Raw genomic sequence first — 14053 nt, 5'->3', positions numbered from 1 at the left:
CAGTGTTAAGCTAAATTTGAGTCATTGTGGCAGCCAGTATGGAGATTTGGAACTATGTTCTGTTTTGGAGCAGGATGGAGCAAGAAAACTATCTCGAAGCAGAATGGAGCAGCGCTTAGACCCATCAGTTTTCACACGTTTCTAGCAAACAATTTTTCTTAACATTTTAACAGTAATGACCGCATGTAATGACAATGACATAACAAGGACAAACAAAAACAGGCATGATGTTACTCGTCAACTTGTTCGAAAAAAAAAAAAATGTGAATAGCAGCAACAGCTGTGCCCTCATTTCTAAGACACTGTAAGCCTTGAAAAGGGGCGGAAAAGGATAAAGAGCACAAGCCAAGGACATCAGGCCCTTTCAGTTTCTTGTATGATGAGCAGGAAGCAAATACCTCACACAAGAGCAAATAAAGAACACAGCTGAGGTGAACAATACAGCACTCTTTATTCCACTCAACCAGCAGTGACAAAAAAAAAAAAAAAAAGCTATAAACTGCCTACCTACGGAAGTCAATGTTGATGTTTTCCATGGGTGATCATATTTACATGACAACTGCAGCAATACTTGTAGAACCTGCACAACATCCATTATGCTTGACACAATGATAGCTGCTGCCACCATTGCAATCATAAAATGCTGCCACTCAAGCCCAATCACAGTGCGAATATGTCATATGGCCAGATGCTAGGAAAGTTGCAAAGTGGAGGAGAATTAACAGGGTAAGAACACTTCCGTATAGCAAGTAAGCATGAAATAGTGTTTAATGTGAATGGTGAAAAAGAGTCGTATTTAGAATAAAGCAAAACTCATCAAACACACCTACAGTGAAAAAACAACAAAGGTGCAGCCTGCGCGGAGCCCCAATCAGTCAGGAGTCACAACTGGTTTGTCCTGTGTATGGTCATGAAACAGATCTAAACGTTACAGCAACAATGGCCTCATGAAACACAATTGACTTTTATTCACAATTAAACTGTATTCCAAAAAGTCAAACCATTCAATTTCCAACAGTTGCACAACTTACAATAGAAAAGCATGAAGAACTTCTCCAGTGCTTGTATTTCTATAATTACAGTAGCAACATATTGTTACGTGGTTACGAGCAGAGATGGCACAACATGGTGACAGCATGAACGATGATTTAATGTCTGGCCTAGCGTGAGGGCTCCTCTCAAGCCACTGCCGATCTTCTTCGCAGCACTTCCCCGGGCCACTGAGCGATCGTCCCGATCGTTTAGTTGAAGTCGATGATGACGTGATGGTGTTCAAGAAAAGATAGAAGAGAATGATGCGCTTGTCACCACGATGACGATGAACACGATGATGCTTGGGCGATCCACCTCCCCTAGAGCTGTTCAACCTCCATGGGACCGATGGCTCGAGGTCGCGACGAGCGGCTGGGCGGGGTTTGCGTGTACATCCGGTTCCTTTGGGTCTTTCGTCTCGAGTCTGGTTGGTCTCTCCTCCATGTCTTCAGATCCGGCTGGGGCTGGGCGGTGGTGGTTGGGTCTGGGCAGGAAGGGCTGGGCGAATTTAGTTGAAGTCGATGATGACGTGATGGTGTAGATGTTCAAGAAAAGATAGAAGAGAATGATGCGCTTGCCGCCACGATGACGATGAACATGATGATGCTTGGGTGATCCACCTCCCCTGGAGCTGTTCAACCTCCATGGGACCGATGGCTCGAGGTCGCGACAAGCGGCTGGGCGGGGTTTGCGTGTACATCCGGTTCCTTTGGGTCTTTCGTCTCGAGTCTGGTTGGTCTCTCCTCCATGTCTTCAGATCCGGCTGGGGCTGGGCGGTGGTGGTTGGGTCTGGGTAGGAAGGGCTGGGCGAAGCTGCTCGGCGGTTTTGCGAAGAAGATTGGCAGTGGCACGAGAAGAGCCCTTGCGTTAGGCCACATTAAATCATCGTTCATCCTATCGCTATGCTGTGCCATCCTCTTTGCTTCCTGCCACATAACAATATGTTACCCAAACGCCACTATGGGAGTGAATGCTGACAGCCTCAGTTTTACTGACAGCAGAGCTTGTTGGCTTAAAAAGAGCTCTTCAAGAACATTCTAAAACACACGCTCGCCAGTGAAAAAACAACAAAGGTGAGGACTGCATAAAGTCTCACTCAGCATGTCTGGGGTCACAACTTGGTTCATCCTATGAAAAAAATAAAATGTTACAGCTACAATGGCCTCATGAAACACAAAAGACTAATTCACAACTAAACTGAATTCCAAAAGTCAAATCCTTCAATTTCCAACAGTTTCACAACTTTTATGTTTAACCAATACAAAAGAAAAGCACGAAGAACTTCTCCAGTGCCTGACAGTAGCAACAAACGCTACCCAAACGCCACTATGAAAGGCGAACGCTGTGACAGCCGGTTTCGCCGAAAACCGAGCTTTTCGACTCAAGAGCCCTTCACTTCTAAAAACACGCATGAAAGTAGGGGCGAGGGATGGATGGCCTGCCACCCTGGAGATCGGCAGAAAAAAGCACAGTTCAGCGCTTGCGTGCCCGCACTGCTTTCGGTGCTCCCCTGCCACGACCCCTCACCATGCCGCCCCTGCCTCCTGCTGCCGCTGCTGGTCCCTGGGTGCCTGCCACAGCTGGCGGCTTCTTAACGGGAGCAGTTGCCGTAGTAGTAGGGACTGCAGAAGCAGAGGTCGCAGCAGCTGAGCCCACAGCAGTACCAACCTTGGCAGCTGAGCTTGCAGCAGTGCCAATCTTGGCAGCTGAGCTTACAGCAGTGCCAATCTTGGCAGCTGAGCTTACAGCAGTGCCAATCTTGGCAGCTGGTGCCTTGGTGGCAGGCCCTGCTGGCTTGGGTGTCATGACTGCAGCCCTAGGGGTGGGCGCACTCTTAATGGGCACTTTAGAGGGCTTAGGCACAGTTGCCTTAGGTGTAGCTGGAACAGAGCTAGCTGGGACAGGTCGCTGCTGCTCTTCCACTTCTTCTTTCAGAGTCTTGCAGCCATTTGTGTCTGGAACACTACTCACTTTTAACTCAACCTCACCAGTGTCTACTGAGGCGCAGGAGTCAATCTCGGCCACCTGTTTAGCGTCCTCAAGTGCAGCGTCATCTTCTGCCGAGTGCTCATCCTCCGGTGGCTCAGACTTGACCTTATTTTCAAGCTGTGCCTTCTCAGCTGGAGGCTCTTCCTTTACTGCGTCTGAGGGACCCTGTACTGTAGCAGCCGTATGTGACCCCTCGATAGGCTTGTCCTGCTTAGGCTCCTTGGCTGCTTCAGCTGCAAACAATAGCAAATGCCCCATCAGAAGCTTTCTACACACCAAACTGCAGACAATGACCTTCCAAAGCTCTCTTTAAATGACAGCCAGGTGACACAGGAGGCTGTTTAAAAGTAATCAAGCACAGAAAGCAAGCAAGTGCATAGCTGAACCCACGTATAAGAGCCCCACTAACATTCAATTAAGTACAAATGATGATATCGTTGTAACAGCATAGGCCGGCAGAATCACTCACGAGTCGACTCACTCGGGCTCGCATTCAGACTCACCTTCCTTCAAACTATAATCTAAATCATGAGCCCCGACTCGAGCTTAGATCATGATCTGTGCTTTCGTGACAACGATGTGCACCTTTTCTTCCCCAATTTCCTGAGCAGAGGGGATTTATTGCCATGAAAAGGGCGCCTGAGGGCATGGGGGCTTGGCAATGTCTCCAAGCGACTAAAAAGGACAATCTGCACTTTTCATATGGCCGCTACTCTGTGTTTGTGTGCCTCTCCTTCTCCCGCTCCAGTGGTTAAAAACAAACTGCCAACCACAACTACACATTCATGTCAGCAACAACACATGCGGCAGATGACGGCAGTTGTCAAGCGCATACTTGCCCATCAAGGAAACGAATTGCAGCAGGATCTCCTTAAAGGAACGCTGAAACAGTTTTCAAATTGCATAAAATTGGGCAGTTGGAAAGAAGGGGTTTTGCTAATCATGCATGTCAATTTTCTCTGAATTCTGTCGATGAGAAAAACCGAAATCACTTGTTAAAAACGCGTCACAATCACACCCTCGTCACTGCCAGGGGCGGGACACCGAAACTGGGAACAGGCAGATGTGACTTCAATCTCGGAATGCCGGCCGGCCTGCCTGCATGCTTACTTCACTCCATCTCACGCTTTATTGTTCGACGAATCAGTGCAATTTGCTGCTGGTGTCGTTCATTTTCTCCAGTTCGGTCATTCTGTGCTGAAGGTTCCGCGTGTTCAAAGATTCCATGAGGTCAACGAACAGATGCGCAGCTATTGTGAAGTGGAGCGCCACGCGCTTCTTGACGACCTACGACTATGAGCCCCTTTTGCTGAATTGTAAAATGAATGTTCGATGTTCAAAATATATTTTCCTCGTGTCATTAGAAAACGAACATTCTAGTGAGTGCGTGAAGCGGCTAGTGGCTATCAACACGGCTTTCCGTTGTGCAAACATTGGTGGTCCAGGTGACATGGTGCTTTATAGTTTGCCAGAAGATAAGAAACTTTCAGCACAGTGGGTCTCTGTCATAAAAAGGAAAATTTTCTCGTCTTTGAAATCAGCTGTGTTTTGCACTGATGATTTTCATGCCAATGACAGCAACTGCACATGGCAGAGGTTGCAGCCACTTGAGACTCCAATTAAATCAGCGCAACTGAAGTCTGGTGCCGTTCTGTTATTGTTCTCGCACCTAATTAGGTTAATAACGTTGTTGCATGGCTGGCTTCACCGCCGTTACACATATTCGAGAATACCGAAGTTGAAATGTGATTCACAGCTCACTGTTGTTAAATAAAACGAAATGCATGGTCAGTAGAACGAAGTTGCATTTACAATAGCCATTTATAACGCAGTGTCTGGAATGCTGTGCTGCTGGCAACCGCACGCTCAAGCATCGTCCAAGGGCAGCGCTGCCTCCACATGGCGTGCCGGCCGCTCCTCACAAAAGCTGTTCGTGGATCTCTTGCGCTGGTGTCAAGAAAGCATGCTCAAATTTATTGCTATCTTAAATAAGCCCAGGGATAACGGAATGTAAAAAAAATTAACCGTCATCGAGGATCGATGACCTCTTAGGAGTAATAACTGCGATACAAGCAAGTTTCTCTTCACAGCTGTGTAACGGCAGTCGCCGATGCCATCGCGGCTCATCCGATATTCTTGTATACGTCTCCTCTGCTAAGGCGGCACCGGAATTAATGAAAGCTTCATTTCATTGTAGAGTGATTTACAGTAGGCAGTTCTATGAGTAGCCTGTTCACTACATACAGCGCTGCTCAATCCCCAAGTGTTGTCTGCTGTGGCGCCGATGCGAAATAATATAGGCCTAGCAACGACCAAGTAGTGCGCTCGGCCAAAGTACCTGTCCACCGCGCTTGCTGCCGGCATCATTCCGGTAAGCTCGCGTCATCTGGCGCTGCAGATGCAGCAAACTTGTCTGATTTCGTGAATGTGGCTGAAGCCGGACCATTTTCGGTGTTGCGTGAAACAGTTCACCGCGTAAACTAAGCTGCAAAGACGGGACAAGCTGCAGCTGCAGTACGCGTGCATTTGTTGTTGCGCCGTTGCAGATACTCGAAGGTTGTATAAATGCGCTGTGGATTAGGATTGCACCCTATACAATGCTTATTCCATTTGTTGCTAGTGAAACATGACTTATTATGTTAAGGGCAGTAGTTAAAACTGACTAGATCGTGTGCTTTTCGCACTCTGATGCCCATTTCCGACTCTCGCAGAAGTGCCGACTTTGCTTTCACTTTCGACTCACTCGACAGTGTCTTTTATAGCGCCGTGTTTTTAGAACTGCTGCTTGCTCGAACGCGTATGGGAAGTGTCCAAAATGTTTTACATTGTTCAAATAATCAATAACATTTTAAATCGATCTGTCAAGTCACCTAAAGCAATGCGCACACAGCAACACCGTCGACACCGGCCTGGCATACCAAGAATAATGTCATGATGGGTCCGGCCAATTACGGCCAACAGCAACATTGGCTTGGAGGGCAGAGCCCGCTGGTGCTTTTCTTAAAAAACTATCGTTTGCATTTATTTCTACCATATTTAAGCATGACAGTCTTGTTTAGGGGACAAAAAAACTATAAAATGGCGCACAGAACTCATTTTTCTGAAATACGTTCAAGCTTGTCTTTAAGCATTTGTTTTCAACTAGTAGTGGACGAATTTTCAACACTCCCTAGATGGTGCCACCTTGTGAAAAATTCAGATTCTATTTAACATCTTTCTCTGTGCCCACCCTCACATACCCAGTGCATTTTGCATACAATGTTGCTACTGTGCTACAGCACATAGTAGGCTAAGGCCTAGTTGAGCATTTTCTGATTTTTTCTTAATGCCTGCTGACAGCCTATGATATTATGCTTTGTTTTTCACAAAAGAAAAAACTTGCATTTCGATCCCATTATGAAAAGACAAGAGGGGCTGAATGCTGCTGAATTGAATGTCGACCGACAGCTCTATTGACATGACGCAAGGCTGGTCTCAATGTTTATCTGACCGATTTCTTTCACATTGTAATGATTACAAACAGAGCCTCGTGATCACTGTAACAAACTGTCGTGGCTTCTATGTTTATTAGTGAAACTGTAGAATGGCTTAGAAAGAAGAAAAAGCACAGCATCTGACACACTTCTGGGTGGACACCTAAACCACGCCGTAACAGAAGGAAGGAGGGATTGAAAGAAGAGAGAAAAAACTGCAATACTGAAAGGCTCCGAAAAATGGCGGCGACTCGCTAAATTTAGCGCCCGCTGTCCACATAGCGTGTCTGGCCCACCAAATCAGACATCCACTCGCACCACTCCTATTTGAGTTGGCCTGGCGTTTCTATGGAGGCTCCCTAGTTTGAACACAGATGCTGATGATGTGATGTCAGTGCTGGTTAAAGATCCACAGGAGGTCGAAATTACGAGTCCTCCACTATCGTAGATCTTTGTTCTTTCACTCCCTCTTTCCTGCCTTCCCTTATGGCACGATTCACCCAAATTTGACAGATACTACGCCTTTCTTTTGCACCACCCTAAGAATTGCATTCTTTTGAAGACTCCCTAGACCATCCTCTCCACAGTAGCTGGTGCACAGCATATGTGACTACTGTCTACAGTAGCCGACGGGTAATTCGGACTCAATAATTTGGACTTGTAGGATATTTCGGACTTCAGTGAGGCACCGTCGGTCCCCCCATAGAAGCGCATACATATTCGCGACGGATATTTCGGACTTTGAAAGTCCGAAAGTTCGATTTTTCGGACTAATTTCAGTCCCCTGCAGGCCAAAATCTGCCATCTTATCGGCTTTTCGCCGGCGCAACAAGCGCCATCTTGGATTGAGGTGGATTGGCTCTGCAGTTGGATTGGCTTGACATGGTTTCGGTGCCCCATTTTTGCCAGGAGAGGCCCCTGCAATCTCTGCCACTTCGAGGTGGCAGTCGGATTGTCATCACCGTCAACCTGCTTTTGTCGCCAACGCTGACGCGGGCAGCTATCTCTTTGTGCTTTGTCTCATACGTCCGCCGTGTTGTCACACGAGTTTCTCCGACCGCGTCAACTGAGTGGCGCGCCGTCAATCCTTTGGCCGTTTTGTGATTGCGTCCGGCGGTTCCACCACTCTGAACGAAAAGTGCCTCATTTTTGCGTGTTTGACGAGCGGTGTGGTGCGCACGGCCTCGATATGTGTGCGGACCTCACGGACGACGAACTTGTACGCCAGGTTCTTCAACCTGAAGACGAGTCGGACTCCGACGACGACTCGGACGGCCTACCACAGCCATCGCTTGCACAAATTACGAACGCTGTGAACTTGCTGTCTAGCGTGTACAGCGAAACGACAACTTTGGCGCAAATACAAGCGCAAATCGTCGCCAGCAAAAGAAATTTGCCGCAAGGTAAAATCGGCGACTTTTTTAAGCCGATTTCCTCTGAATAAAGTGATTTTTTGTGCTTCACGGATTTTTCGGACTGTTCGATTATTCGGACCATTTTTCAGGTCCCTTCAAGTCCGAAAAAACGGTCGGCGACTGTATATGGCAGCTGGCGCAAGGTGCGGCATATGTGCCTAGCAACACCTGTTGTTCAAGGACAAATTTCAGCATAAAACGACCTTGACTAATGTGAGCAGTAGAATTAATGCTCCAAAATGACCAAGCCATTTAGTAAGTCAGCCCAAATGAGTTGAGTCAAGATGAGCAAGGGTAGCCGGAAGAGTGGCAAGTCAAAATGAAAGTGTGTGCCTGAATGATTGTAAGTCGAAACGAGTCTTATTGAGTGTGTCTAAATGTTTGGAGTTCACGAGCGTGTACGAACTAAAAATAATTCTAGTTTTACAAACTCAACAAGAATCAAACAAGAACTAGTTCAAGCATCATCAGGGTTCGTACAGGTTCAAAACGGGCAAATTCAAGGACTCAACATGCAGCAGTTTTCAATATCAGGTACCAATTTTACTGAACAAAATCAAAAAAGACATATTTCAAGGAACAGCTTGTATTGCACTAAGCCAACATTGTACTAAGCCAACATAATAAAGCCAGTATTGCACTAAGACAATATAATTAAAAAATGTTCAGTCTTGAAAAACACCCTGCAATGCATTGCACCAATGTCGAAGAGCCCTCAATTATGCATAACTGCTAATGGCAACTTCACGGGAGCTCCTGCCACTTTTCCTGAATCTTCTCGTTGAGGCTACACAGTTCCTCAGTCTTGCTTCATGCAGCCTTCCTCAGACTATTAAATCTGACAATTTACTTCAGATCATTAGCAGCCTCTGCCTTTTCAGCATACGTATCTGCTGAAGCCCGGAGGTCAGCTATTGTTGCCTAGAGTTTCTTTTTCTTTCTTTTCATCGCGTAGATTGATGCAGCACCACTTTGATTCTCTGACATCATCACACTGCTTCTTTTTTACTGCCTCCAGGTGTGCAGCATACTGCTGCCGGGCAGCTGATACAGCAATCCTTAGTTCTTTCGTAATAGGGACGTTAAGAACGCCCCCTGCCTTCTCCACAGCGTCGCATACAATACATTGCGAAATATATGAGGTCCTTCAGGTTTTCCACGGAAACCTGGCGGTTCACACTAAACCCTCGCTCCACAGTGGCCGAGCACAAGCAAAAGCTTGACAACTTTCCATAGTTCCCCATATGAAGAATTAAACTTCATCAGCTCAGACAAGAACTCGTCCAACCTGTTTATATTCTTCTCAAACATTCACAGGTTACGCATCTCTTCCTGCAGTAACTCAGTGTACTCCCCCAGTACGGTGTCTCTTTGGTGCTCGGACATTCTGCCTGCTGTAATGAGGGCATCCAACACTTTTCTGAAGCTGGTCAGGCACTCATCTGGTTTAGTACACATTTGTCGTGGATCCAGAGAGGACAAACTCTTAACGATTGAGAATCTCAGTGGGCTTCTCTCAAGCCCCTTCTTTGTCACACTGATCAAGAAGTGTTTGCATTCCATGCGGAACTGGAACACATCCTTCTGGCTTGCTTTAGCTCTCCTGAGAGTCTGTTCAGTGGCATGGCCTACATCCACCTTTTCAAGCGAAGTGTGGTTCTCGGTGCTTTCAATGTCCCCCGTCAGGAGACCAGTGACTCCTTTTGAAGAAGACAAGACAGAGCACTCAAGAAAATTCGTCAGTAGCTTCCCGACTACTGTTTCCAAGTCTCTTGCAAGAAAGAACACTATGGGCTGATCCGTTTGGTACTCAGTGAGGAATGGCTTGAGGGTCATGGCCACCTAGTGCAAATTGAAGCTTTGCTAGCAGCAATACATCACTGGCAAACCTGCACAAGTTGTGGAATGATCCACATTTTGGGGGGCTTACTTCCTTCTTCTTTGCAGCTGCAATAAACTTTTTAATATTTTTCCTTTTTTTGCCTCGCGGAAGGGACAAGGTGATGATGAAGAAGTGGGACGGGTTCCGTGTTGCTGCTTGCTGCTATGCCACTTGAGGCTGTTGTAAATACACTGTAAATACATCAAGTTTCCACGTAACAATATCACACCATAATAGCAAGGCTCTCTCTATCACAGCCCCTTCATGGATCACTGCCTTGTCGTGGCGGAGGGCAGTGATCCATGAAGGCGGTCAGGACAGCCCTCCTCGAGGTGCTGCAGATGAAGTTATGTGATGTTAGGAAGATAGTGAGAGACCGGAAAGCGTGGCGTGATATGGTCCATAGGGTCACAAAGAGTCGGACACGACTGAACTGAACTGGACTGACTCTATCACAAGGTCATTCTCCAGCCACCGGTGGGCAACAAAGTTCAGGGGAAAAGTCTCCTGACCGGTAACTGCTGAGAAGTTTTCCCTTCTTGCAGGAGAACCATGGAAAAGCGCGCTCAGACTGGAGAGTAGACAGTCAACTCCCCACTTACTTGCTGTAACACCTGCCCTGTAGGCATTGTGTATGGTATGGAGGCCACAGGTCCTAATATCTAGACATTGAACTTGGTACACTTGATGCAGGTGCTCTTGGAAATTCTTGAGTAGCTTAAGGTTAACATTGGGACCATCCATTGAAATTTGAAGAATTTTCTCAAGGGGGAAAGGCTCGAGCGCACTCAGCAGCTTTCCTCGAATGTCCTTAGATGTCGAGTGCCCCATAAACACAGAGGTATAGTGTCTTGTTGCCACCTTGTGAGTCGAATTCCAAAACCGAATGTGAAAATCCATTTGTTTCCACTGGAGATAGTTGTTCGTGGACTCGTCGAAGAGTACCGCATAGTAATCACAATCTTTTATCTCCCGCTGCGAGGCCGAGACCATGACATAAAACGTAGGCACATTTTTTCTCTCCGCAAGAAAACGCCTTGGCCGCGTCACTGTCCGAGGACATATGCTGGAATAGCTGGCCTGCTTCCGTTGATGACCGATAGGAGAAATGTGATGTGACAACCTTCAAAGTCCACAGAAGCTCTGCGTTCATCAACAGCTCGTGTGCCTTGCAAGCATCGTCTAGCTTTCCCGATTGCGAAGGAGGCGGGACGGCTGAGTGTTGGCTCGTACTTGGAACTAAATAATTTCACATCGAGCTGTTGGCTGCAATCTTCATGACACCAGCATGCTTGGCACTCTTCATATGGCTCTTTAACGCCGACTCGCCCATGGTGGTGATATCGAAGGTCTTGCTGCAAGGCTTGCATCTTGCACAGTGCTCACTCGTACCTGGTGCAATCCAGTCTTTGTAAGCGTCGTTGTGAAGCCACGCGCGTTGAAATTTGCATTTCCCAGGCATTTTCTTGGCAGTCGGATGCTTCAGCCGCAACAATTCGGGTGCAGAACCAGCGTGAAAAAGCAATGCAATCAACCACCATATATAACCACAATAACAAAACGCCAAAATCCGATTGGATTGCATCAGCTCAAGTTGGCTTCAGAGAGAGTGGCTCCAATATGGCTAACCGTCGCGCAAAGTTGGCTATATTAGCACAAACTGATTTTTTACGCCTGAGACGCAGATACTGAAACACTGGGCACGAGCTCGCGATGACGTCAAAGATACGAGAATGTCACACGAGTGCCCCCTACTAGTAAGGTTGGTGATTGCGTAAGCACAGAATCTGACGACGTATTGGGGTAGAGTTTTTCGTCTGCTTGCGGTTGCACATGCCAGAAAATGTCGTCGAGCAGCGCTTCAGCGTAGCATAATTAGTACTGCGACGTTTCGCCAGATAGCGCGGACGTTCTGGCCACTTTGAGTCCGACCCGCTCGCCTGTGACTCAAGCGATGAAGCAGGAATCAGCAGCAGCCACGAGAGCTCGATGGGTTGACGCGCAAGAAATGTCAACTGGTAGAGCATGTTGAACAAATATTACCGTGAAGATGCTGCTTTCTCAGTCCGGTTGGCCAGCGCTGTGAGTCAGGCTGGCGTTCTAAAAAAATGTTTTATAGAATTATATAATCACACGATCAGCCACTGTAACCTGTAAGCTCTTCCAATAGTTTCCGTGATCACGCCTGCTCACGCGCTAATTGGTCCCAACACGGCAGACCTGCGTGCCGCCGTCCAAGCATGTGGCGCGATCTGGCGCAATCAAGGCAATCTGGGTGCATAAAGTCGTGACCGCCACAATCGGCTCCCAAGTAATAACGGCCTCATAGTCTCCGCTATTGGTAATCTAGCTATCGTGGATCACTGTTTATTCGCTTACACAACTATTTGTACAAAGGACTATCAATCACAATTAAATTACGAGGATTGTTTGGCCAGTACTGAGATCCTGGTACAAGTAATTATAGCGATACAAGCGAACTTTTTTCCCTACAGGTGCTGCCTGGTGTGACGCACCTCACGTCTGCTAGCTCCACTGCTGAAAGCGTCGAGCAAAGCAAGAAAATATTTTACGAGATGGGCTTCCAGTAAAGCGTCGCTAAAGTCCAACGTTTATAACAGTGTTAACCCTTTCCGAAGCGCCGTACGCTGCCGCTTCGATGTGAAACCAGCTAGGACTAGCAACGTCTAGGGTAGGCGAGGATCCGGTGCAGTTCGTTCCCGGCACGCCATCAAGAGCCACCGTTGCCAAAAGCCCTGATCTTGTGCAGGCATGCTGTTCGAGCCCGAGTATAGCACGCAATCTCCATATGTACACCGGTGAAGTAACTGTAACATACACCAACAAAAAAGCCATCGAGTAAAGCGAGCAGAAATGTAGAACTTTCTCAGGGCACGGCCAAAACCGGCGGTCCGGCCATGCCCAGAGGTGCAGAAACTGTGAGATATCCTGTGTCGTCACTACTTTTTGGCTTGCCGACTCCACGTCACAGTTGTTTGATAACGTCATGTTGTTTATTTACGTACACGTTTTCGTCCCAGAGATGTTGCTGTCGATGGGTTTTAAAAAACGGCATACTTGCCTGGCTTGTTTTTAAAATCAAAATTAGAATATCTGCGCGGCAACGTGCCAGGTTGGGATTGCTTGGGGAGCATCTCTCTATAACTAGAAAAGCAGTCGTATTCCTTCAGACGCTTCAAAAATTGGTGTCTGGACTCCTTTAAACCCTACAAACTAAACATGTCATCAGCAGACGTGTCTGCACGAAGTTTCCTGCACGTCCAATGCACTCAAGTTTCGGTTTTATGTGGAGAAAAGCAAGCACCAGAATTTTTCATGTCGCAGAACTTTAGGAAATTAGTTTCATTGCAAAAACTGACATGCCATTGTCTTGTTTATAGCTTCAAACTCACCACTGGCATAAACACCCAGATTATGCTAATTAAAAGGTGAGAGGGTTTTAGTTTGTTTCATCAAATATTTTTTTGCTATTCTGAACCACTTATCTTTAGGAATTCTTGAAAGTGTTCGCTGAAACATTCAGTACGTCCAAATAGCATAGGCAAACAACTTACCTGCTGCATCAGTGGCAGCCTTCGATTCTTCATCACTAAATATTTCATCAGTAACAGTGAAGGATATCTGGCTGACATCTTCCTCCTCCTCTTCAGTCTGCTTCTCTTTTTCACTTTTGGCCTTTGCAGCAGCTTCTTCTTCACGCTTGATGTCCTGCAACATAATTCCCACAATTGTTCTAAAGGGCTTCACACAAACAGAAAATGGCTATCAACGCTTCCTGAATTGGAATATGTTGTCAAATCTACACAATGGATATTAAAATTGACCAACAATTTAAATTTATTCCAGGAAAAGGTGTACTGAATGCTAAGTTTTTTTTTTTTTTAAGTCAAATTTTTAACAAAGGTAACTGGCTTTAGATTTATTTTAGCCTTGGGGCTCTATTGGGAGCTACAGCAGACACCAGATAAAAGAAAGACGGCTTTAATTACCATGCTAATTAACTAAGTATGTTGATTAACCTTTTAATCTGCATTTTAGTGGGGGGTCTGCTGCAGTTTCATTATGGGAGCTCATCTTTTAAATAGTAAAGCCAATTTAAAAAAAAAATTGGTCTGGCTTAGCTTATGGTTAAGCCTAGGATGCGAAGCATACTAGCCTAAAAAATTAAACATTACCTGGCTATACCTGGTTAGCCATTTCATAGACAAGAACAGCTCGTGTTACTCTGCTTCTTCCTTTAT

The 14053-nt window shown here is 46.5% G+C and overlaps 1 protein-coding gene and 2 pseudogenes across 2 annotated transcripts in view; all 3 read right to left on the bottom strand.

Moving 5' to 3' along the window:
• Window positions 1-474: 474 nt before the first annotated feature.
• Window positions 475-14053, bottom strand: part of LOC146172354 (uncharacterized) — a 99632-nt gene continuing 86053 nt past the window's right edge. For both annotated transcript variants that reach the window (XM_084585953.1, XM_084585954.1), the window contains exons 11-12: window positions 13367-13520; window positions 475-3254 (exon numbers count right to left, since the gene is read on the bottom strand). In XM_084585953.1, coding sequence (XP_084442079.1) covers window positions 2506-3254; window positions 13367-13520 — 903 coding nt within the window. In that variant the 3' untranslated portion in view covers window positions 475-2505. The remainder of the gene's footprint in view (window positions 3255-13366; window positions 13521-14053) is intronic.
• Window positions 8654-9953, bottom strand: LOC146172356 (uncharacterized; annotated as a pseudogene).
• LOC146172355 (uncharacterized) lies at window positions 9929-13341 on the bottom strand (annotated as a pseudogene).

This window comes from Amblyomma maculatum, unplaced genomic scaffold (genome assembly GCF_055883805.1).
Source record: "Amblyomma maculatum isolate TAMU_Amacu unplaced genomic scaffold, ASM5588380v1 scaffold_13, whole genome shotgun sequence".
Lineage (NCBI taxonomy): Eukaryota > Metazoa > Arthropoda > Arachnida > Ixodida > Ixodidae > Amblyomma > Amblyomma maculatum.
This window is presented reverse-complemented; position numbering and strand designations above follow the sequence as displayed.